The following is a 25495-nucleotide window of genomic DNA, read 5'->3' on the forward strand; positions in this document are numbered from 1 at the left end:
ACAGACACATTTCACCAAGGGGCAAGCAGGTTTCCTGTAAGGAACCATATGCTGATATTACATGAATATGCCATTAGCCTCCTGTTACTTGACTTTGAGGAACCATTTTGTAAAGATTATGTGGTACCAAATTAAAAAGAAAGAAATTAGACTTAGGCTTAAAATGCTTCTAGTATTCTGAAATTATTTTGAAAGATCATTTAAAAAAACTCCAGGCTTGAAATGTTTCATTCATGTATTTATTCCACAATCAAAATAAATCATAATTTAAAAGTCATAGCATTTTTAAAAGGTAAAGGAGACTGTCACAGCTTCATCAATAAAACAGACATCGGTCTACAACGCAGCACTAAACAGGTGTTCTGTTCCCGTGGTGGAATAAATACATAATAATGACACATAAAATTTCCTAGAGCTCTGAGATGAGGCAAGTAACCCTTGAAACAAACCGCCCAATGAATACAGGCATGCTGCAAATAATTTCTATTAACGTTTTACTGCAAGATGGGAAACTCCCCAAGGTAACTACAACCTCAAACCCCTCGTTTCATGCACCTGGCCTTGGCTTTTGTCTTCCTTCCTCAGACACATCCAAATCAGAAAGGCTCCTGCACCTCAGGCCCAAAAAGGCCGCCGTGAGTCCCCAAGGACCTCGGCACAGGCTGCCGTTAGTGAGCCTGCGTGCGGCCTGCGCCCGGAGCCTCCCGGGAACCCGAGGGCACTAACTCAGAGAGCAGCAGCGTTTCTCTGAACAACAGTTTTAACTGCTGAATGAGCTCTGACAGGCCATGTGCATTTCATAAACGAACCAAGTATTGCCTTATTACCATTCCATTTTTTTTTTCTTGCAAAATGGTAAGGCCATCCAAGTAAAAAAAAAAAAAAAAAATTGTTACAGAAATAAAAATTTAAAGGGTTTATGCCAAAAACCAGTCCCCTGCAGCCGGACTCATTTGTTCCTGGGCTGTGAAGCCATGTAGAGGGCGATGAGGCAGTAGATGGTCCCTCCCACCGTCAGCGCCATGGTGGTCCGGTAGAGCATTTGGTCCGGCAGGCCCCGCTTCAGGTGGATGGGCACACCGTCGGATTTCTGGAAAGCAAGAATTATCAAGGATATGGATGATAAGAAAAGGATTTATAATTTAAGCTAATAAAGAACTAATGTTTCTACTTTGTAACTAATCCATCAACATATTATAGTGGAAAAAGCCCTAATCCACTAAAATGCTAATTAAAATACTAGTGGATTTTCTTATACATGTGACTAAAGCTTGTAAGTCCAAAGTCATTCCCTAAAACATAGCCTCAGGAACATGCATACAACAGATTCCAGATTGCTAAGGAATTTATAATACTGTTTAACTAAGAAAGCAACGCTGGTGAATTTTGCTTAAAGGTAACCAGCAGCTAACCAAAGAACTGCAGGCACAAGAAATGCTTTACACTTAGCGTGACTTCCTAATCGTTGGTGGATGAAGTCTGAGCAGACCAGGTCAGCTAACAGGTTCTAACCCATTTTTGTATTTAGCTGCCTTCTTTCCATTACGCTGTTAAACCCCTATTTAACAATGAGACTCCACAGAATGCTCAGTCCATTATTTGGCACAGTCTCCAAAATCCCTCCCCACGGCAACTCAAGACCCCAGGTGCCCACTCAAGACTGACACACCAGCTAACAAGGGATAAACTGATCAAAAGTCCCCAGGCTGGTCCTGAATCTGGAAAAGCTACCTTCCACAACAACAGTAACAGGCACTGCCTCTCCCAGGGCACCCGAGACACAGTTGGGTCACTGACCTCTCAATGATCTGTATGCAGATTAATGTTAACAATATTTTTAAACCCAATTTTGGCTTCTCTCTGTTGATCAGCAAACCGAAGAGAGCCTCTTCCACTTCTAGCAACAGCTCAGTGGATATTATCAAAGAGGCAAAAAACTAGGAGAAAATCTGATGTCAAAAGTCACTGCATGGGTCACAAAGCCAAGTATATACTGGATTATTCACAGTGTTAACATACGTTACACGTGCTGCTGCTTCCTCCAGCCAGTGTGCGCGATGTGAAAAGCTGCGTCCCCTCACATACGGATGAGGAAATGAATCACCCCCCCCCCCCCCCTTCACGGTTTCTACCTACCCAGGCTTCTAGTTTATGGCTCAAACTAAAATCAAGAGAATTCTATTAAAGAAAAAAAGAGAGAAGGCGGGCAGTAAACTAGACTAAGACTCGGTTTCAAAGGGTTTTGTTTTAACCCTATTACTTCACAGGCTTCTCTGCTCTAGAGTGTCTTCTCTCACCTGGAAAAACTTCTGCAGCTCTGGCACTTTGTTTCTCCCAGCATAGTCATATGCAGTGTGATCGGAAGTCAGGTTAGCTGGTGTGGCAAATATGATGGGCGGTGCTTCTGCGGAAACCACAGGCTTTAATCCCTGCAGGAAAAAAGGAAAATGTCAAGTTGAAAGTATGTCTGGCCATCTGAAGAAGGCTTCCAAGGCGCAGGCTGTCTGGAATAGTGGAGGCAGTCATTCAACCACATGAGGGAAAGAAAGTCTCTCCAACTCCGCATTACAAGGCCTTTAATTTTTTAAGTTTAAGGTTTAAAGTCCATAAACTTTCAACAAAGCACTCTAGTCCACTTTCCCAGAGCAACCCTACCAAGAACTCCTTGCAGTTGAGGAGAGGGGGGGAGCTTATAGGGAAAGAGGAGCAAACAAAGGCCCAATCTGAGCGTCTAGAAATAACCTATTGTGTGTGTCGTCTTAGCAAACCGGTAAAATACTGTAATCTGTACGAACTTCGGTTTGACTTCAAGAGAGCTGGCTGTCCCTTTTCTCCTGTTGGTGATCTGAGGGACCAACATGGAGCCTCTAGCCCCAGAGAGGACTTCAGATTCTTTCCAGACACACAGTGAAGAAATAACCCAGTGAAGAGCGAGCCTGTAATGGTAGAAGACTTGTCTTTCCAAACCATCCCAAATTAGTAACAGTCCTCAGCCCTCTGGTTTCTGAACTCTTCAAAGGAACCCACATTTACCTGTCACTGACCAAACCTTTTCTAACACTCAAATACTGAAAACCTCGATGTCACTCCCACCAGGCAGGCATTAGGACCAACAGGGCAACAAGAAGGTATTAAAGTAAACTTGGCTTCTAGTCTTCAGACACAGTCCTGTAAATGGGGCTGAATCACGGCCTTTATCCTGTACTGCATTTACTTACTCTACACTGAAAATATACAATGAATAAGACAGCCACAATCTCTGCTATTATGGATATTATTATGGAATAACAGCAGCTAATATCTGCACCCTTGCTATGTGTCCAGTATCATGTTCATTTAAGCATTTCACACAATTATCTCATTTAATCCCGGCAGCAACCCTAAGAAGATGTTACGATTCCCTTTTTACAGAGGAAAGGGAAAAACTGGAACAGAGGGGGTAACTTACCTGAGATCACATGGCAAAGAGACAGAGCCAAATGTCAAAACTCACGTCTCTCTACAGTCCAGAGCCTTGGATTTTAAATATTTCACCATCTACCCCGGGTCACTGCCCCTCAACTCTTGCTTAAAAACAACAATCCACTGAAAGAGAAAGTTTGGTCGGTAAGGTGTGGGCCTACAGTTGGTATATAACACATTCAAACAGACGCAGGAGGAGTCTTCCATAAGGAAGATGGGACTCAAACTCACACATTTCTATTACACCACAGTATCAATAACTCAGCTGTCTGCCAAGATATAGCTAAAAGGAGTGAATGTGATGGGAGGTACTTCACCTACCCATCATTAAATCTAACAATTATTTTAACTTTTTATTTTTATTATTTGTTTTTTATTTTATTCTTTTAAGAGAGGGAGAGAAACATCAATTGTTGTCCCACTTACTTATGCACTCGTTGGTTCATTCATTGGTACATGCCCCACTCAGGGCACATACACCACAACCTTGGTGTATCAGGATGATGCTCTAACCAACTTGAGCTACAGGGCCAGGGGCTTATATCTAACAATTTAAGAGCGGGTGATTTTTCCCATGTTCCAAGGCAGCTGGATAGAACTAGTGCTATGGTTCTCAAGAGTGGACTTGACCAGGAAGCTGTATTTACAGCAGGGGGGTCAAACTCATTTTCACCAGGGGCCACGTCAGCCTCGCGGTTGCCTTCAAAGGGCCAAATGTAATTTTAGGACTGCATAAATGTAACTACTTCTTAACTAGGGGCAAGGAGCTCCATGCTGCCGCCGGGTAGAAACAAGGTGCCAGGCCGGCTACGGCCTGTGGACCTTGTGTTTGCCACCTGCGATTTACAGGAAGGGACCTGGAGCAAAATCTGAGGCCACAGCTGCTCCAACCCAGCAAAATTGTGAGCCTCAAATACGTTTCTCTCCATCTCAATAAATGACAATGCCATCCTTCTAGGTACTCAGGCCAAAAACCTTGGAATTACTCTTAATACCTCTCACTTATACATCTGCAAATCCCTTTGGCTCTACCTCCAAAATATATCCAGAATCTGACCAGTCTCCACCAATCCACACTCTGGTACAAAGCCCTGGATTTCTACAACTGGTCACCCTGCTTCCCGCATTGCTGCCCTACAGTCTACTTACTCTAAATGCAGGAAGCAGTGATTGTGTTAAAACATAAGATGTCACTACTCAGCTCAAATTCTCTCAAAGACTTCCTATCTCACCAAGCAAAACTCTAAGTTCTTACAATGGCTTAACCCCTCAAGCCCCCTCCCCACCTTACATCATCCCTTCCTCTGCCCCAGCCCACTGGACTAGCCCCTTAAACCTCCCAAGCACTAGGCATGCTCCCTCTGCTTAGCACGCTCTTCTCCAGGTATGCACGTGGCTTGCACCCTCACTTCAAGTCTTTGTCCACATGTCACCTTCTTGGTGGGAACTTCCCTTAACCACCCTTTTAAAAACTGCATGTCCTCCCCCTTAACTTGCTCACAATCTATCGCCCTTTTCTGCTTTATTTTCCTCCACACTACTTCTCACCACCAACATACTATTTTCCACTGTTTACTGTGCCTCCCCTACTGCAGTGCAAGTCCCATCAGGGCAGGATTTCCCAAGGCTCAGAAAAGCAACTCACACAGAGAGTGCACTTAGTGAATGTTTGTTGAATATATAAATAAGCTAAGGAAGTGTGCAGTTTCACCCCAATGTGACAAATACTTCAGAACTAAATCGTGTAAATCAGCACGGGATGGCCAATGAGAAAACAACTGAACACTGTTCTTAAAATACGCGGTCTACAGGCCGCACAGAAAACACAGGTTTTGCTTATTAGTATTGATGGCCTCTCCTAGCTGTTGACACCATCGCTCTCTCTACAAGTGACTAAGAGCCGTTCCCCTAAAACCACCTTTAGCCGTTGAGTTCATCCTAGTCTATTTTAGTTGCTCCCAATTTTTTAAGAGAAAAATAAACATGATTTTTTTCCCCATCAAAGGTGACTGACCCAAAGTTTTCCTTTTCTCCTACTTTTTAGGTCTGGGGAGGAGGAAGAAAGGTGGAGAAATAAAACTTATTCAAAAAATTATTAATGTTTAAATGACAGGAACCTATGAGTTGCTGCACTGTGGTTTAGGACTGGAAACGAGTTTAACCCACAGGGGCTGAAGCCCTTCATTTCTGACTGTGGGCCAGACAGCACCGCCTCCATGTTTCCCTGGCATCTCACACTCAGCTTGTCCAAGATTCACCCAGTTTCTCACAAGTCCACTCAGGAGCTTTCTTTCTGGGGAAAGCATCATCATCCTCCCACTTCCCAGTCATCTTGGATTCCCCTTTCTTCACCCCTAAAATCTCCCTCCTCAGCCGTCAGGTCCTTGTCTCCCAGAGCTGACTCTGCATTCCTACTCAAAAGACCCTGAACAATTACGGGTCTAACAGGCATCCCTGGCACTAGTCTCTCCCAGTAAGATTTATGTTTTCAAATAGCTCCATAAACCTTTCATGAAACTAAGGAGCATGTCCTTCTTTCAGCCTCTGGACAAGACCCTACCACAACATTCTGCATTAGGATGCTCTGTAAATTCCTGCTCATTTCTCACAGAATTAAGTCCTACCCCCTAGGCCCTGCATGATCTACCTCCACAGCAACAACCAATTTTACTCAGTGGTTCTCCTGTTGCCCGCCTCCCCCCGTCACTCAGATTCCTTTACCTGGAATATCATTCTGCCAGCCCAGATAGGAGAGGAACTATTAAGTCGTAAGGTAAAATTAAATTTCACTTTTTAACAAATTGCCAAACTTTTCCAAAATGGCTACACCATTTTACATTCCCACCAGCAATAGGGCTCGTTTCTCCCCTTCTCACCAACACCTGTTGTCCGTCTTCTTGATTTCAGCAGTATAAACTAGTATCTCATTGGGGTTTTGATTTACGTTTCCCTAATGATTAATGGTGTTGATCACCTTTTCATGTGCTTATTCACCTCAATTTGATGGCACCACACGTAAAGGTAAGGAAAATGCTTTTCAATCAACCACTGGAAAATACCCTCCACAATTACCTGCCATCAAGTAGATTTACAAATCTCTAGGTACAATACTGTTAAAGAACTAGCTTTTCCATATAAGGTTAGTCCATGTATGTTCAAGTTATTCAATGCAATTTGCATAATACTGAAAGTTACAAATGTCTACATTTTCCAGTGTGCTAATGTTTCCAAGAACAGAAAAAACTGAAATACTAATTACCGAAGTCAGAACACCTGGTTTGGGGGGATGCCTGTCACACAGTCACTCAGAAATCTAGGATTCATATGAAGCGTACTTGTTATCACTTTTCTTTTTTTTTTAAAAATATATTTATTGATTATGCTATTACAGTTGTCCCATACTTCTTTCAACGTAACTTAAGAAATCCATAAGTACCTACAAAGTTCAAATTCTCAAGAGAAACACAATTCAAAAGGTGCTAGGAACTTGAAAGCCCTAGCTAGTGTACCAAACACTTCTCAGGGTAATAATCTCTGCTCTGGCCACCAATTCAGCTTCAGTATGTTTGTTTTAGTCCAAAACTTCACTTTTCCCCTCAGTAGGTAACAAAACCTAAGTTCTGCTAAAACTCTACTAAAAGAACATCTACAACCACCAACACAATAGATCAGCTGTGATATATTCGTGTAATAAATCCTACACAACAATAAAAGAAACTGATTACTAATACATGTAACATGAATGAACTCCAAAAATATTGAGAAAAAGCAGCCTTACTTTGGCTGCAAAGCAGCAGAATACTTTGTTCCATTTATACGAAGTTCAAAAATAGGCAAAACTATTTATAGTGATTAAAGTAAGAATGGGAAGGTGGACAGGAACTGGCAGGGCAAAAGAGGGAAATTTCTTAAGGGTGATGTGTGTTAAAACTCATCAAACTGTAACATTTATGATCCACATACTGAAAAATGCTTTCTTTACAGTAGAAGCAGTTATGACAGAAATGGCTATTATCTGTAAAAGGAATCACTGCAAACAATCCCTTCTTTAGACCTAGTTACCAATTTGGTTCCAGTGACACCACACTGACTTCCCTTCGAATCCTGGATTGTTCTTTTAATAAGGTTTCCTACTCCACCCTCCTTTCATGTGTCTGTACTCTAATTATATTCCCACCTTTCTTCCCTGTATACTATCCAATGTACACCCCCGATCTATTAAACTCCAAATTCACACATCCAGCTGTTACCAGGCACATCACAAGCTCAACATTTATAAACTTAGACCCTTTCTCCCCAACCCCACTCCCCCCTCAAAAAACGTTGCCCTTCTTCTTGCCCTCCCTATACTAGTTAATAGCACATCTAATCTTAGACTGAAATCATTCTTAAACATCCTCCTGCTTGGGCAAGTTGCAGTGTCCCACATAAAAAAAGGTTAAAAATAGAGCATCCTTCAGACTCTGCCTGGGCCCCTTACTATTCCAGTCATTTTTCCAACTATCTGATCAACCCTTTCCACGCCACTCTATGAGGATGATAAAGGAATATGGTGGTAGGTCAGACTCATCTTCTGGAGAACAGCTAGCACTTAGCCAGTACCAACCATTTGCCAAAGACAGCATGCTAGTCACTTGACACACACCTCCTGTGACCGGCACTACAGCTGCCCTAGATGAAACTTAGCTCACAATAAGCTAAGCAACTTGTTCAAGGTCATAGAGTGAAGCAGCGAGGCCAGGATTTGGTACGAGGCCAGGTGCTAATTAGGACTATGGGGCTGTAACTAAAGCCCCTCATCTCTACAACACAAGCTGGAGACTGAAACTGATTGGCAAAATCTGAGTGAAAACGGAATACTTTTCAGGCCACTCAAATAACAGGCGTCTGTCGACCATTTTAAAGTTGGGAAAGTGCAAGCTCATTGCATGTAACTACCCAGACTCATCCAAACATTTCAAGGAACCCGTTCAGTCTCCCAATTCCGATCATACAGCCTCTTCCGGCCCCACGAATTCCCTAGTGGGGTCATTCCAGCTCTCCAATCTCGTGCTTGCATGAGGCCGTCTTTTGGACTGCGGAAGGGGTGACAATGGGGCACTACTAAAAGTGAAAACAAGACCTCCTTTAAAAGGACAGGGCTGAACGTCGGACTTGGTCGGGACCCATTTTGGGTCCCGCCGACCGCAGGAACACCGCACGAGCAACGAGTCCGAGGGTCACCTTGACCCCTGCTGCGTGCCAGGCCCAACTTCCGGCCAATCTAGCTCTACCGGGGGAGCAACTACAGAACTAGGAACCTCCTTGGCCGCCACCAAGTGGGTGCGGAGAGGCGCCGGGAAGTACCGGGCGAACCCAAACCGTCTGTAGAAGCCTCGCCCGGCTCCGGCGCCGCGAATGCCGGGCGCAGAGGCTCAGGCCACCGTTTCTCCAGTCTTGGCCGGCGCGGTGAAACCCGTACCTGCGGGATATAGGCATCGGAAGCCCCTGCTCCCACCAGTTTCTGCGTGAAGCCACTAAACTTGTAGTACATTGCGCCCTGTGTCCTGTTACTCGCAGCCGCTGCCTGCGCGACCGCCCCAAGAAAGGACCCTGCCTTCCCCGTGGTGGCCCCAAGGCTCAACCTAAAGGACCCTGAGCCAAAAGACGGGCTATGCGGAGATCGCCCAACTTAAAATATGTAATTTTAAACTACATAAAAGAATCCGGGTTCTCAGTTCCAAGAAAGGAAAAATCATTCGTAGGAGACAGCGAAAAGTCGCTATAGCGGACTCTGTAGAAAATACGAGTTGCCTCTTTTCCCCGTTTTGGATTCGGGCAAGTGCCAAGACGACCTAAAAAGGGCGCAAGCGGCCCGCGCCCGAGGCTTGGGGCCCTACCCGGGAGGACTAGGGCGGGCTCTGGGCCGGGCCTCGGACGGGAGGGGCGGGGCCTCGGCGGGAGGACGTCTCTCCCTTTGAAGGGGACAGCCAGTACCGCGAGGCCTCCGCCTCCGTCTGGTATGTCGGGTTGAAGGCTTCTCTTCCTTTCCGATTTTAACTTGCTCGTAGTCTCATTTCTTCCCTCCCCTACCTGCCGCCTGCCCAGGAGTAGATACCCGTCAGCCAGGCTTCTCCGGCAACCTGGGAGGGGGGAGCAAATAAACTTTGGAAGCACTTGCTGGGAGCTGTTTGGTACAGAGGGCTGTTAAGGGTTTCGCCCCAGTAATATAAAGATAACTTCCTGGGCTTTATGTAGAAAAGATGCACAGTGACCTAAATTTCAGGCACCAAGACGTAAATGTTGCAGTTTTTTAGAACTAGTTTTTACTCTTAATTGCTTTTAATGCGAACTGGTTATTCATCCTTCTTCTCACCTCTGCCCTTTGAATAAATGAGGTGGAGAGTGGAGGGAAGACTAGAGATACTTGACAAATCTGGGCCTTGAGCTTTAATGATTCAGGACTACACTTTCCGTTCTGGTAGAATTGACTTTTGTTCAGTTTAAATACGTTTTTTGAGCTTCCACTGTGTGCAAGGTACTGTACTAAAGGAATATACTAGTTTTCTACCTACAGGGGTGGAGCAAGACTTTTCTTAGCTTTATGGTCTAGCCAGTTTTTCATTAGTCTGTTACAGGTTCATTTATAGTGCACTTACGAAAGCATGTGCCAAACTTGATGGGTGGCACCCCTATATAATATTTTCCCTAAATAAACTCATTTAATCCTTGCAACAATCCCACGAGGTAGGTGCTATTGTCATCTCCATCTTACAGTACAGGAAAATGAGGCCCAGAAAAGTTAAGTATCTTGCCCAGGGCAGCTGTTAGTGGCAGAGCTGGTCACCTGACTTGAGTCTGTGCTCTCAAGCACTACATTGTAGGTAAATAGGTATAAATCCATTCTGAGAAAAGGAGGATGAAGGCCAAGTACTCCAGGGCTAGGGTGTACACTGGTATCCCAGCTTTGGCAGGTGTAGGCCCAAGACTCCCACGTGTTCAGCACCAATGTTCTGGAAAGCAGAGCTTTCAGCTTCTTCATATGATCAGCCAATCCAAAATCACTGCTTTTACAAAGCAGCATTATGATACAATGGAAAGAAAATGGCGATTTGGGTTTGAGTCACCATTTTTCCAAGGCCGAGTGATTTACAACTAGCCCTGCCCATTTTCGGAGCCTCACTTGCCTCTTGCGTAAGGAGTAGTCGTCATCATAATATCGTCCCCCACTAGTGTTCTGAGAATCAACAGGCCAGTAGGTTTTAACGCTTACACAAATGTTATGTTGCAGATCTTAACTTTGAGTCATTTTACTTTTTCATAGTTCTTGGCTATATATAAGCATCTTAATGCACTTTTCTTGGTTACTCTCATTTTAATTGATTGATTGGTTGATTGAATGTCAGAGTCACTCATACCAAGAAAAGGGAATGAGCTTGCTAGCAATTATTGAGTGGAAGAAAAGATCTCTCATAGAGTTTAGATTGAAAGAGAAATTAAATGATTTAGGACGGCTCCCTATCTCCACCCCACCATCTCCTAAACATATTTTGAAAGAAGAAAGTAGAGAATATTACCCAGCGCTTTGCAGCACTGAGGTGTACCAGCTTCTCAAGGTACAAAAGTGCCTGTCAGCGCTGGTTATTTTCTTAAGGTTTCTGCCATCTGATTTTAGATCCTGCAAGACATAAATTAAGAATCCTGAAAATGTTACAACAGCCGGGCTGTTCAGTGGGAGATAAAATGTCAGTAGCAGAGTGTGGGTTGGGATGTCACATGGAGTGGCTGATCAGAGGAAGATTTTGTTTCATTTCCCAAATAAAACCAAGCACACTCTGACAGCACTAAAGCACCCTTTTCTCATTCTTATTTGCATATTCCACCCAACACCAAAGCATGAACTGCCTTTATTTCATGATCCTTTCAGGTTGGACCCTTGATTCTGTTCTGAGGGGAAGCGACCACAATTCACAGTGCAGAGAAGCTTGTCAATTGCCAAGCGATCTGTGTGAGTGCAAATGCCAGCCTGGCTCGGGCGAATCTGCATGCTGCTGCTGCTCCGTTTGGGAGGGCTGTGTGCTAACGGCCTCTGGCAGGCCACTCTGTGAAAGCACTTGGGGATGGAAGGCCAATATAAATTTTAAATTGGATTGTGCTGAATGTAGAGGGAACTGCCTCCTTGTGTAATAGTTTTTAATATTTTTAATTCTCCAATTTTCTCAGAATTGACTTTTTTAAAAAAAACTGACGTTTGGTGTGTCCGGCAGAGTAGGCCCTGTAGTAGCTGAGGTCATTGTGTTGGGCTCCTCCACTTCCTCCAATCCTTCCCTGTCTTCAGAAGGACTCATATATCGCCTGGCTTTGGTGTCATCAGTGGGGCGTAGCAATATGAGTGATGAGCATTTGTTCTGTGCTGATTTACCATGCGACGGGCCTCTCCAGGAAATACGGCTCCAGGAAGCCCTGCTTTCCCCCTCTTACTCTCTGTTTGCTGCCAAATCTGCAAGCTGGAGAGCTTTCTAACCTGGGGAAGCTTGTTTATGTATGTGGATTTTGCCCACTCTAAGGGAGATTCCCTGATGGAAAACAGACTAAATACTGTCACGTTATAGCGCAGTGTGATCTTAGACGGGAAACACTTCCCTCAACATTTAAAATTGCTAGTAATATCCCCAAGAAAAGCATCCCCAAGAAAATACTGGAAAACAACATGGAGAGCTACACGCACTTTCTGATTCTCAGAACAATGACACCTGTCGTGCAGTTACTCAGAAATTTTCATGTGGCAGAATTAGAAATCTCAGCTGTCATCTCTTATTCTTTTTGTCAAATAAAGCCCTATCTGGTGTGGAAATTCTAAGTTTGTCTTTGAAACCTGCAATCTAGAGTATATCAATATTATTGAAAAATAGTTAAACCTTGGTTAAAGCACGGCGTTTTTATAGCAAAGGAGTGGAGGGTCTGAACGGTGCGTGTCTCGCTCACAAGAGGGGAGGTGGCAGCTGGGGCTGCAGTCTCTGGGACAGCTTTATTGCAGTACGTGATGAACATATTGACATCCACTCTCTGCTCCGACCTTCTCGTTGTGGAATGTCAATATGGTGTGTGGAGCTGCCTCACTTCTGCCTGCCTACTTTTCGTTACGTGCAAGTCAAAAGCACATCCACAGAGATTATGGATTTAACTCAATTTTGACACATCACATTTCGTTCCACTGGTTAAGAAAGGCTGAGGTATGACTCATAATTTATTTTAAATCATTTCGAATACACTTAATTATGCTTAAAAAAATTTGAGATCCAGAACAAGAGTCATGCAATTTTACATTAACATTATCTATAAAAATATAGTATATACAATACAGACTGAAAGGATTAGCAGTGGCCTTCTCCAGTCTGGGGTCAAAGGGTGGCGCCTCATTATTGGAGATTCCCACTTTCTGCATCATACATGCCTGAAACATTAGAATATTTTGCAGTGTGCATGTATGACTTTTGTAAGCCCATATACACACAAACAAAAAATATAAAATCCCCAAAAGGCATAAAAATTAGAATTATAAAAATGTTTCCACATACTTACAACTCAAATTACCAATTAATTTAGAATATTTTTAATCACCCCCTGTGCAGATGTAAGGAGACTATTGAGTGATAGTTTCCAAGTGTTAAGCCACAGGAAGAGTCGCATGAGGGCCCTTCTGCCCATTGGAGTTAACACTATAGTGGATCTTCACCAGGCCGTTGAAGAAGTGAGGGAATGAATGAGTCAGTGGGCATATGAATTAATGAACCTACAAACAAACAGCAAAGGAACATCATCTCTACACGTTACTGTGAGCGATGAACAACCATCCTGGGTAGTTATTTACACGAGTTCTTTGAAATTGGGTAATCAAATGGAAAAGAAGATTAAGAACCATACACCTGGGTCTCAAGAAGGTGAATGTTGCTGGATAATTTTCTTTGGAGGTAGCAGAACTTTTTGTCTTCGAAAAAATCGAACACTAGCCAGTATCAAAACATGGAGTGCCCCATAGCATTCAAAGTCAGCGTGTCCGGACCCCAGGCCTGCACTAGATCTGTGACTGTGGGCTGGTTTCTTAACCTCTCTTGGCCACAGAATAAAAATGTCAACTTAACGTGGTGATTGCAAGGATTAAATAAAGTAAAAGAAAATACGTAAATATACAAATGTCTACATGGGAAATAATATTCAGTCAAATGGGAAAGGGGTCAAATACATGGTGATGGAAGATGATCTGATTTTGGGTGGTGTGCACACAATGAGGTATACAGATCGTGTATAAGAGAATTGTACACTTGGAAATTATATAATCTTATTAACAGATGTCACCCATAAGTTTAATTAAAAACTAGATCTATAGTCACTGATAGAAACCCAAAATTAATTTAGCATGATAAAAAGCATTAGAATTTTAAGTCTATTCCGTTTTGTGTTTGTGTAATGCAGCAGATTATAATAAAAATTGTAAGCTAAAAATCTTTCCATCTTCTCACCTTCGTCCCTTTCGTTCTTCCTTCTCCCTGTCTCCTTTCTGCAAGAGTAGTAAATATTAGTTAAGGTGAGAGCTGTCAGGTGGAACCCAGTATGAAAACAGCCCCCAAAGACGTGGAATCTATCTTGAAAGCTCGAAGGCCAAAGAGGAATTGAGTGCCCCACTAAAATAATAGCCAACCTTTCAGTATCTGCATTAAAATAAAAAATGACATCATTTTCAAATGCCAAATCCATAATTTTACTAGCCTCCCCTTCTGCCTCAGATTCTTAAGCATTAGAGATTTGACATTTCCTTAGCTCTGCTACCTAGAAATCCGAAGGCATAGCCCATATCCACCTTCTGAAGAGGGTGACAGGTACATAGCCTGTAACCCCAACCCAGCCTGAATTTGAATCCCAGCTCTTCCTGCTGACAAACTCAGTTACCTCTGGAAAGTTACTTCCCCACTCAGCATCTCAGAGGTGAAATGCAGGTTCTAAATCACAGGGTTATCGGTGTATTACTGGATAGCAAAGGTACCAGTGTGTATGTTCATTAAGTACCTGGGCTCAGCCTGGAAGGTGATTCCAGAATGGCTGACTGAGGAAGGAGGGATGGCAAGATCAGCCTGGGTCCTCTTCCAAAAATTGGACAGGCCTCTGATGATCACCATTATAGTCTGGGAAGCAATGCCACGGAAAAAGGAGTAAGAGGAAGTTACAAATATGGGGAAGTGTCTAATGGGAGGCAAATTACACACACACACCCTTAAAAGAAAGGGGACTGGAGAGAGTAATATTCCCCAAAGCACAGCTGAGAAACTCAGAAAGCCCAAGTCAAGTGCCATTGGCTCCAGGCCTGGCAACCCGCAGCGGAACCCCTGCCCCGCACTGGCTCTGACGCAGGAGAGGGGTTGCCAGAGCACCCATCCAAACAACCCAGAGGTTTCCAGTACGAGGCTTACATTGAAGCCCAGCTCTGTAACCGTGGGGACAGCTGGAAGAAGGCACTATTGCTGGCGTTGAATTGTGTGATCCTCACCTGTCCTTCAGCCCCCAAACTTCCGGACTTCCCCGTCCTCCTTCCTGGTGCCCGCTCTTATGTCCTCACAGCCCATGGGTGCATCCCGGAGAATGGCTGCCTCCATTTTCACTTAAGTCATGGTAAAGGTAACAATCGAACCCAGGTGTTAGTGTTCTCTCCCCTGAGCAAAAAGCAAGCGCTCTGCAAACACACGAAGCCCTGTTTCGGCACAGATGTCAGGAACGCGGAGCCTGTAAATCTGCCCAGGCAGTTCTGTTCCTGAATCACTACGAACAAGCTAGTGGGTGGAACGAGAACATGAAATGGCCGTGTGCACCCATGTTTTGTTTATGAAGCAGTCATTTCTAGATGTGTTTTCTTTTTTTAAGGAGGACCTTTTCTGTGTTTGCCGTTTAACACCCCACCTTCCTTCCTGTCCCCAGCTCTCCCACACTCAATAAAAAGAAACAGAGAGAGCTTTACAAAAATGTCCACAAATTTAAATAACAGGTTGCATTAAGTGTCTTTCTAAACCAATTCCATTTACTCAACCGAAATAAGTGATTTAGTAATAGGAATCACACAGGAAAATTCTGTATTGTTTAAACAGCTCCTAACAAGAGCGCCCAAATCATAAAAATCACTTCCCTTTTTCCATCATCAGGCAATGGGGACCCTGTTCACCCAGTGAATTGAAAGTTCTGTGGTGCCGGGGATGTAAAGTACAGATAGGAAACACGGTCGATAATATTGTAGCACCTATGTATAGGGCCAGGTGTGTATTAGGCTTCCCCAGGGGATCACTTGGTAAAGTCACATAAATGTTTAACCACTGTGCTATACACCTGCAACTGATATAATATTGAATATCAACTGTGATTGAAGTTTCTTTTTAATTTAAAGAAAGTTCTGTAGTTATCAGCAGGATTTAATTAGTGGTTTATGCTCCTGTCACTGGATTCTTCACTTAACTTCACTGTGCCTCAGTTTCCTTATCCATAAAATGGGCATAATATCCATTCTGTGAGGATTCAGTGCCTAGAACACAGTAAGCGCTCATTAAACTATAACCGTTACTATTATTACTAACAGTTGCGGCGACTAGGCCGACAGGGTAGTAGGCTTTGGCCGAATCCTATGAATCCTTTTCTCTGATACACCCCTCCCCCAGCCTTGGCACAAAGCCGGCACCCAACAAACAATGGCTCTCAGACTTCTCATGGCGATAAGAGCCCCAGTTAGTGCTCCAGGTTTCCAGGACCCCCGCAGTGTCTGCCCGTGCCTAGGCTGGCCTGCCGAGCTGCACCCCACCACTCTCCACCCTAGGAGGGGTGTGTGTGTTTGGTGAACTCTGATATTGTTTACCATCTGGGTGCATCTTCCTTTATTGTTTTTTCTCTCCCTGTTCTTGGCTTCTGGGCATTGTCCTGTCTGACACTCACCCCCAGGTGCATTCTCTGTGGCCCCTCACCGTGGCAGCCCCTTGTTTCCGGCAGCTGGCTTGCTGCTAGAGGGAAGAGAATGGTGGCACCAGGTGCTTTAGAAGAGGGAGGGAGCGATTGCATTAAATTTTCTCTCAGGAAAATGAGCTTGGTTTTTAAAAAATGTTCCATGGAACGGATCTAATAATTTAGTTCCATAATAATTTCTCCTCTGTCTGCTCTACTTGCAGAGATTCTTTCCGAAACGAGAGAATAGTGCTGCTTTTCAATAGGCTAATGAGACCGCATTTCCAGAGTGCTTTCATCCTGAGGAGGGTGTTGCAGACTTTATCCACAATATTAACAGGTACAGGGAAGCCTCCCAGCCTGGAACTGGATGGGGTTGCAGGGGTAGGGGTGATGCTAGAACAAGGCCAGTCCTGAAAAGGCACAGGAGGCCCCTTGGAGGGCCATGAGCCACCAAATCCTTCCCTCCCCAGGAGGCTCCACAAGAGGTACTTTGCCTTTTGACTGAAAGCACGTCCAGCATCATGCATATGCAGTGTCCAGGACAAAGTCTTAACTACGGGAATGCTAACCATGCCAGCAGTCCCACCTTCAAGCTCTGGGAGCGCTGGGGGCGGTTCATCCCCAGCCTAGCCCACTCCTGGAGCAGATCAAATTAGAGAACTGAGAGCAGCAGCCACAGACTTTTCCAAGAGAGCTGTAATGCTGTCAGTCAACTAGCACTTAATTTCCGGTGGGTTGTGAAAGTGCCATTTATCCTTGTGAGCTTCAAGGCCTGCAGCCCGGTAGGATTCTAAGTTAAATGATGCAAAAGTAACTACTCTCTGGGAGGATTTTGTGCATCAGAAGGAAAAACAAAGCAAAAAGAAAGACTAAGCTTATTTTTATATCGATTGCAAATACTGCAGCGAAGGACTCGCTGTCCATTACATTTCCATGACGAAGCCACGTGTAACCTGAGTTGGCCACTGGAAGCTGACAGCCATTTAGCAGCCCCTCGTGGGCACAAATGGAGCTTCGCCCTTATGACCTGAGCAGGCTGCTCGGACCAAGTTTTAGCCACTTAGACACGACCCCACCCATTAGGGGGTGCGGGGGTGGGGGCAGGGAAGATGGGCGGAGTCTGGCTGAGAAGTATCTGCGTGGCTCCTGTTGGGAGGAGGACGGCAGCAGAGGCCCTGGCCCCCGGAGGCAGTTGCCTGAGGGACAGCCAGGTACTGGTCTGCCTGCCACAGGCCGTTTACACCCTCTCCTGGGCTTGGAGACCTCTGATGTAGAAAACCCTGGGGAACCTGTCATTTCTAAGAGGAGCCACGTAAGAGAGAAACAACATGTCACCATGTAGCCGGGGCATTGGGGTGGTAGGGTTTGGGGAGGAGGCGATTTAGGGGGAAAACTACAAAGTGTTCTATTGACTTGTTATTTAAACTACTTAAAGGATACAAAAATGCTGTTCAATAAAAATGACCCCAAATGCACAAATTCGCTTTGATAGTACAGGTGGGTAGCAGTTCAATAGCACAGTCTGTGGGGATGATCGTGTTCTACGTCTGTGCTGGCCACATGCAGTGACTGAGCACTGGAAATGTGGCTGTCACGACTGAAGGCCTTAATCTGTACTTTTATGTCATTGTAGTTTTTTAATTTGGATAGCCACGGACAGCTCGTGGCTTTGGTTTTGCATAGCCCAGGCTTAAGGGAACCAGAGTGGGAAAGAGAAAGGAGACATAAGGACAACTTCTCTGTTTGTCTAAGTCCTGAGAGAAGGAAATCCAACTCATTTGCTAATCAATTCAGACCACAGGAGTAGAAAAAAAAATTCAGTTTGTACTGAGAGTGCTTTAATGCCTGTCTAAATGCTGAACCATAATAGCTTCTTTTCTGCATAATTTCGGTGGGATAAATACCATTTTATGCTTCTGAAAAATGGCAGTGTTGTTCTTGGTAAGTGCCCCCCATTCATATCCATCTTCCAGCCATGCAGACCTTTGCCTCTGGAGGCTTCGAACACTGGTGATTTCTACAGCCCAAAGCACGAAGTCCTTCTCTTGCTAACGGCAGTTCAGGTTTCCCACCCTGAGTGAGACAACCGTGCCACCCCACAGTTCACTGCATTTCACCATCTCTGCTTGTGACGTGACAGCTTCCTCCACTGAGAAACTTGCACGTGCTGCTGATTGGGGTTCAGTAAGCAGCTCATGTCCCACATTTGAGCGACACCCCTGCGCCTGGGCAAATGCCCTGAGGATGAAGTGGCCTCTGCCCACAGACAGCTGGCACCAGGGAAAAGATGGTACATGGGACTCCTTACCACCTCCCCATGGCCCAAGGCCCCAGCAGCCCTCGTGGAGCAGGCCGGGGCAAAGGTCAAGAAGAGGGGACATGAGTGAGTCAGAACAAAGAGAGTCTCAAGCAGGGCACAGGCTAGGAAGCGGGAGAGGAAGAGGGGATGAGGTGCTTCTGGTTAAAAACAAACTACTGAAAGATCCAGGAAGCCAGCAGCTTGGAGCCCGGTATCTGGGCCCGACAATAAGCTTTTAAAATCCGTGAGGTAGAAACACGGCCCAGCAACACCCTCTGAAGTTCCAGCCCTGCCCTGATCCTGTGAAAAGCACCGGGACCCCAAGTGGTGGGGTGGGGCGAGGGGTGTCCAGCCAGCTGTCCGGTGGGAAGAGCACTGAGAGGCCAGGTCTGGACAGGCAGCTCGGCCAGGCCTGCTTAATTGATATAAGCTCCTAATGAGCAGGATAAACACCATTTGGGGCCATTTGCTGTGAAATGGACTGAGGTGTATGAGAAATCAGCCTCGTATGAGCAGAAAACACTCACGTTGGCAGAAAATAATGTGCTGGAAAAGTTTTAAATTGAAGACGTGCCGTTCCGAGTCTGCAGGGGCGTTAATGCTTATGTAATTAATCATTTCATATTTGAAGATTGGGATTTTTCCCCTTTTAATTAATTAGCCATAGACTCATTATAGTACATTTTTCATGTCAAAAAGGCAGTGGGTTCTAAGAGAAGGGAGGGGGCCGTGGCGGCAGCAGTAGTGACGCAGCGTGCTGTGAAAAGCACGGGGAACCACCGTCATCTCTGCCCCCAAATTCTCTGTGGAGGGACTGGGAACGCAGAACTGACGGGAAGGCATGGGACTTAGCCACGCTCACGGATGCAAGACACGTCAAAGAGAGTCGCGAGCAGGGCACAGGCCGAGAGCACAGGTGCCCTCGGAAGCTTCTCTAGCCCCGTACCGAGTTGTGTCCTGCTCGACCGATGGATTCGTCTCCTACGAGAAAGAGGGACAGCACGAGGGCTAAAGATTGGGCTCTGAAGCTGATTGCTGTGGGCTCCAGAACCTTCTTAGCTGAAGCCTTCGAGGAAATCACTGAAACCTCTTTGTGCCTGGTTTCTGTACCTCAGGGTTGTGAGGGAAGAAAATAAAACGGTGCACGTGAACGGCTTCCTTAAGCACCTAGCACGCACTGAAGACCCAGAAACGGTTACGTTTTATGACTAGAAGAGTGCTTCTTTACAAAACTGAGTGTGTGTGAATACTCATATGTGGCATAGTGTACATAATGCAAAAATTCTTCATTGCTTACCTGAAATTAAATGGGTGTCCTGTATTTTATCTGGTAACAAGTTTTTATTTTTAATTGACCTGCTGCATTGGTTTCCTATTACTGCTGTAGCAAATTACCAAAATAGTGGCTTAAAACAATATTAACTTGCTTTTTCCTAATTCTGGAGGTCAGAAGTCCAAAGTCAGTTTTGCTGGACTGCAGTCCAGGTATTATTGGCAGGACTGGTACCTTTTCCACATTCTCGAGGATGCCTTCGTTCTCTGGTTTATGGCCCCTTCCTCTGTCTTCAAAGCTGGCAGAGAGCAGCTTCTTTACACCTCTCTCTCTGCTGTGACGTTCTGCCTCCCTTTTATAAGGGCTCTTGGGACTATCTTGGGCCCACTCGGATAATCCAGGATAAACTTCCCACCTCAAGATCTGTTATTGAATCACATCTACTGTCTCTTACCAAGTGAAGTAACATATTCACAGGTTCTGGCATTAGGACAGGGACATCTTGGGGGGGGAGGCCATATTCAACCTATTACACCCGCCTAACAACCATCATACATCATGTTATTTCTATTACAAAAGGAATTCTGAGTTCCAAACTCCAGCACCAACTTTCTTCCTCAGTGTGTGTAATAACAGCACTTGGCACACTATGCTGTAACCATGTCACAAATGTCTACCTCTGTCTCCCTCCTCCCTTGCTTCGAGGCTAGAGACAGTCTGCCCTGTGCTTGACACAATGGTGATTGGCACATGAGCTTGAGCAAATGATGACTGAATACATACTGAATTGTAAATCAGCGCGTGCTTCTAAAACGAATTTGCATTATGGAAATAAACAAGAAGGGCTGTGCTGGCGGGGACTGGGACCGTGGGGAAGAGAACCGGGCTCTGGACCAGAGAGCTGAGCAGCAAATGCAGCACCGTGATCAGAGAGGCCTGGGTAGAAGAGAAAAGCATGAGGTGGAAGGGCAGGAGTCCCCCACACCCCGGCCCCTCTCTGGGTCCCAGGCACAGACAAGTAAATCCAGTAGGAGGTTATGAGTTCGGTAGGGCTCCCCAAGCACCCCCAGAGGCAAGGACTTGGGGGCGAGCTCTTCATCTGGGAGAGGATCCAGGAGGCACGAAGAGGGAGTGGAGTGGTGAGACCGGAAGGGAGGAAGCCAGCTAAGGGTGTGTGGATGGGCACCTCCAGCTCAGCCTCGTGGGGCCCTCAATCGCCTCACACAGATGGAGCTGCAGGGACATTCACTGCCCTAGGTTGGGCTGTGCATACGAGACCTGTTACAGGCGACCCGAGCCAGGGCCCCCAAAGGGATGTGACATGTGCCAACGCTGCCTGATTGGCACGGATATGACTATGAGGCGGGGTTACACGGTTGTGTTCCTGCAGCTTTCTGTACTTCGTAATATTCTAAAGTTTTACAAAAGAGAGAACTATTTCCCTTTTGTAAAGAATAGAGGTAATTATAGAAAATAAACATTCTCCATCCTTTCAGGGCCTACTCTGTCATCGGGCCCCTTGAGAGTGACTGGTTTTCAGCCTCCACGGCAGCTGCCACCTTGATTCGCCTAGTCTGATATTTATACCAAAGAAAAGTCCACTGGCATATGACTTTCAGCGACTGGAGTTCTCTGTTTTGTCCCCCACCCCCCCTGGCCGTGATCCTCACACAGTTTTCAGTTCCCGTCACAGTTCATCAGAGTCCTTCTCTGATAATTAGTCGTCTCTCCTCAAAAGAAAATAAATCTCAGTGATTATAAATTCATGGGGTTCATTCTGTTAGGATGAACTCTTTTTTCCTTTTATTTTCTTGTTATAATTAATTTTTAAAAATCTGGCTGTTTTCAGACAATGAACACCCCGCACTGGGACTTGTCTACTTGAGTCTCTGCGTTCACGCCTTGGTTCTTGATTGCGGGCCATGAATATAAAGGCTGTCAAACTAGCCGTCATAAGTGACAGGGCCCTTCTGAGTGTGGAGAACTCAAGTGAACTGCCAGGCTGTGTGGCAGTGGAACACCACGCCTTGGGGGTCCACGCAAGAGAGCTGCCAGCAGTCCTGTCCCCAGGTGCAAATGCAGAAACGACAGCTCTTCCCGAGACACCCCAGTTTGGGTGGGTAAGGGTGGCATGGATCAAACCAGAAGCTCCGCAACCCAAAGGCATTGGAGTCACCTCTCCTGTCTAGTTTCTTGAAGAAAAAGCAAAAGAATATGGAAATTTTTTTTTTTACTTGTTCATTCCAGAAATTCTTGTTGAGCATCTACTTGGGGCCAGGCACTGTGCTAAGTATTAAGTCAATGATTACATGTGAATTAATTTTCCCAGGAGAAATGAAATGTGTGATGCTTGGGTTGTTTGCTGGTCAGCTCTGAATGGAACAAGTAAGAATAGGGAGGAAACAGAGAGAAGAGGAGAGAGGGAGGAACAATCCCCACCCAAGAGAAACACCGGGGTCACAGCCGAAGCTGACGGTGGACGGCTGGTGACTGACAAAAGTCCGGAAATACATGATGGCATTGCATACCATCTAAAACCTTAAGTGTTTCCAGAAATAAGCACCACACACACACTCTCTCACACACACACACACACACACACACACTCCAGAACATTCTACCAGCCTGTCACATACAGTGGAAAAGGAGGGTTGAGTTTTTCTTTACTTTGGCAAATCTAAATTTAGCCCTTGAGCCCCACCATCACAAAGCCAGCTTCACAGACCCCTGATCCCTGTCACATGCGTGTCCCGCATGCAGCAGGCCTCGGAGAGGGGGGAGCAGGTCACCCCCTAAGACATCTAGAGCCCAGGCCTGGGGCCCCCTGCCAGCTGTCCTCCGCTGGCCCTTCGACTGCACAATCTGTCCTCGCAAAAGCAATTTTTCAGAGGATGAGCACTGAGTGCAAAATATTTACCATCCAGAAGTTAAGCTTCGGCACAAAACTGGTTGCCTCCTCAGTGAATTAAATTCAATTAGCAGTCTCTTCATCTTAGCCGTACATTGTCCTAAACAGCGACGCCCCCCTCTGCCTGTATCTCTGTAAGGGACTTCAAGGTGGGAGCAAGGTGGACGTTGGGTAGGATTCGCCGCCATTGGCAGAATATTGCTGCAGGAGGAGCACCTTCTTGGGGGCAAGGAACAGTTGGCTCTGCCTCCACATTTCCTTCCACTAAGGATCTCATCCCTTACGCCCTCCCAGCATCAACACTCAGCATTCGGAGAGCGGCAGGAGACCACTCCGCTCTGACAACTTTCTCTGCCACTGACATTATCTCCTAATTATCTTCTCAGCGGTGATGGCTGGCTCCCAGTCCTCCACTAGTGCAAGATGATTGCAATACTACCTGGTTTGATTGGGTGGAGAGGAAAGTCTGTCATCCTTTGAGCTCCTTGGACCCTTCCCACTTTCCCAAAGGAGCCCAAATAATATTCACAACAATCAAAAGGGAAAAACACAAGCATTACTTCAAACGACCGTTACTCAGAAAACAATAGCACATGTTTTTCAGCCAGATGAATGTGTCTGAGTGACAGGGTGATGCTTGTCCTCAGCAGAGCTTCCAAGAACCAGAGCCGTTAAGTTAATGGCCTGAAACAGAGCCCAAACACCCGCGTTTGTTCCGTGACACGCACCCTGGGTGGTGGAATGAACCGCAATCTTCAAAAAAGGATCTTTATATTTTTAGAACAAATGGCTTTTTCCTACAGTCTGGAGGTATGCAGCTACCATCCGTGCTGAGCTTTGTGAAGGGCTGGAAATCAAGAGGTGCTGTTTAAAGGTTGACTTCAGTGGGTCTGTTGTTGCCCTGTGTCTGTCCATAAAGAAGGGAGGCTGGAAGTTACACCCCAAGTCCCCCCCTCCCAGCCTCAAGGCCCTTCTCTGGTCTCTGGTGGCTCTGGTCACCTCTTGTGCCCTAAGACGGTTTCTGCGACCTAAGCTCCTTTGGCTTCTCCACTGCCAGTATGGAGCCAATTGGCCAGATAAATGGAGCCTGAAACCCGCGTCTTGGTTAGCTCCCCTTGGTCTCATAAACCCAGAATCCCGGCCGCCAAGCTGGTCGTATAGGGGGAACCAACAAGGGGCTGGGAATGGACTGGTGCTTCCACACCAGTGGAAGTACCACTCTAAGTGTTTGTAGGCCTGACGCCTGAGGGTAAGGACAGCAGGCAGAGTTCCACTGCAGGCTGGTCAGCTGCCCTCCTGGACTCAAGGAACGGCCAAGGCCTGAGGACTGGGTGCCAGGTCCGCCACCGTGCCTCTCAGTTCTTAAATGCGTGGCAGCAGCTCTCAGAGCTCCAGAGCACAGCCGCCTCGCGGGTTTCCTACAACTGCGTGCGTGTTGGAGTTGAATCCAGTTCTGGTTTGACCCTGAACCTGCTGCGCAGTTGTCTAAATACCACCTAGTTCTTGCGGGCTGCTTTCTTTAATTTTGCAAAAAAAAAATAAAGTTATTAGAACAATCCCCTCCACCCCCTAGCCATCAGCTCACTGGTCATTTAACCTCAAAATTGCTCAGGTGAAAGGGACTGTCTAGATTGAAAACCATCATTAATGCTGCTTTATGAGAGGAAATGTTGGAAGAGGATGTCATAAACTTCACACTGAAAAGCTTCCCTTCGAAAAATACAGCAGCTGGGTGCTTCTCCAGGTCTCCCCACCCCCCTCCTGCCCACCTGCCCTTCCCAGATCTGCAGGGCATCAGCTTTGCCAGCGTCGGAGTTTCTGGAGCGTGGTCCTGAGCAAGGCTGAAGCTGCCCTGCCAGAATGCAGGGACACAAGGACCGTCAGCTGGGCTGCCAGTTGTCATTTATAACTTCAGGCCTCTGCTATTTCTTGTAAATAATTGGGGGAACAAATGCCTCCCTCATGCTTGTCTTTCCTCATTCCTTCCTCGAATCAATTCAACAGAGATTTCTTGGCCAGTTACTAAGTGTCACCCAGCAGAGGAGAGAAAAATGTGATACCAGGGAAGAAATACTCATCTTTACTGGGCCACGCACAGCCCCGAGGGAAGCCCTGAGGATGCCAAAATGAGCGTCACAAGAGCTCCACTTGAGATGCTGACCGAAGACACAGTCCTTTCCCTCAACGTACAGCCCCGGAGACAAACGGCAGGTGCTAGACAACCCACTAAGACACAGGCAGAACAGGCAGGGCCCCGGCCACTACAGGGATGGAGGAAAGCTTCAGGGAGGCTGAGGCACCTGAGCCAGACTGAGAAAGATGCACAGGGTTTCAGCCGGGAAGAGGTGACACAGGAACAGGATGCAGAAAGTCCCAGTGTCAGCTACGTGCAGGAGGGTTTCGGAGAAAGCCAGCAGGGAGTGTGGAGAGGAGCAAGGAGACACGGGCTATGTCTGCAGGTCCGGCCACTCAGGAGGATCCAGAGGCCATGCGGAATTGATTCTGCCTACTGGGCAGCCATGGGGAGCTTCAGAATAGGGAAAGGAAGATCACTCTGGCTTCCTCTCACTGACACCTCCCTTCCCTTCTTGATGAGGGC

At 46.1% G+C, this 25495-nt stretch overlaps 1 protein-coding gene across 1 annotated transcript; it reads right to left on the reverse strand.

The window, feature by feature from the left end:
* Positions 1-217: 217 nt before the first annotated feature.
* Positions 218-9081, reverse strand: COX7A2L (cytochrome c oxidase subunit 7A2 like). The gene is made up of 3 exons (XM_024552880.3): positions 8924-9081; positions 2298-2429; positions 218-1090 (listed from the first exon to the last, which is right to left on the reverse strand). The coding sequence occupies exons 1-3, from the start codon at positions 8993-8995 to the stop codon at positions 950-952; spliced, it is 345 nt and encodes a 114-aa protein (XP_024408648.1). The 5' UTR covers positions 8996-9081; the 3' UTR covers positions 218-949.
* Positions 9082-25495: the final 16414 nt, after the last annotated feature.

Source organism: Desmodus rotundus, chromosome 5 (assembly GCF_022682495.2).
Source record: "Desmodus rotundus isolate HL8 chromosome 5, HLdesRot8A.1, whole genome shotgun sequence".
NCBI classification, from domain to species: Eukaryota; Metazoa; Chordata; class Mammalia; order Chiroptera; family Phyllostomidae; genus Desmodus; species Desmodus rotundus.

Bases quoted from the DNA above. Each gene is read 5' to 3' on its own strand.
- COX7A2L (XM_024552880.3), bottom strand. From the start codon at position 8,995: ATGTACTACAAGTTTAGTGGCTTCACGCAGAAACTGGTGGGAGCAGGG. The intron at 2,430-8,923 runs GTACGGGTTTCA...TTTTTCCTGCAG, and splicing joins CCGATGCCTATATCCCGCAG to GGATTAAAGCCTGTGGTTTC. The intron at 1,091-2,297 runs GTGAGAGAAGAC...CTTGCTTTCCAG, and splicing joins AGCTGCAGAAGTTTTTCCAG to AAATCCGACGGTGTGCCCAT.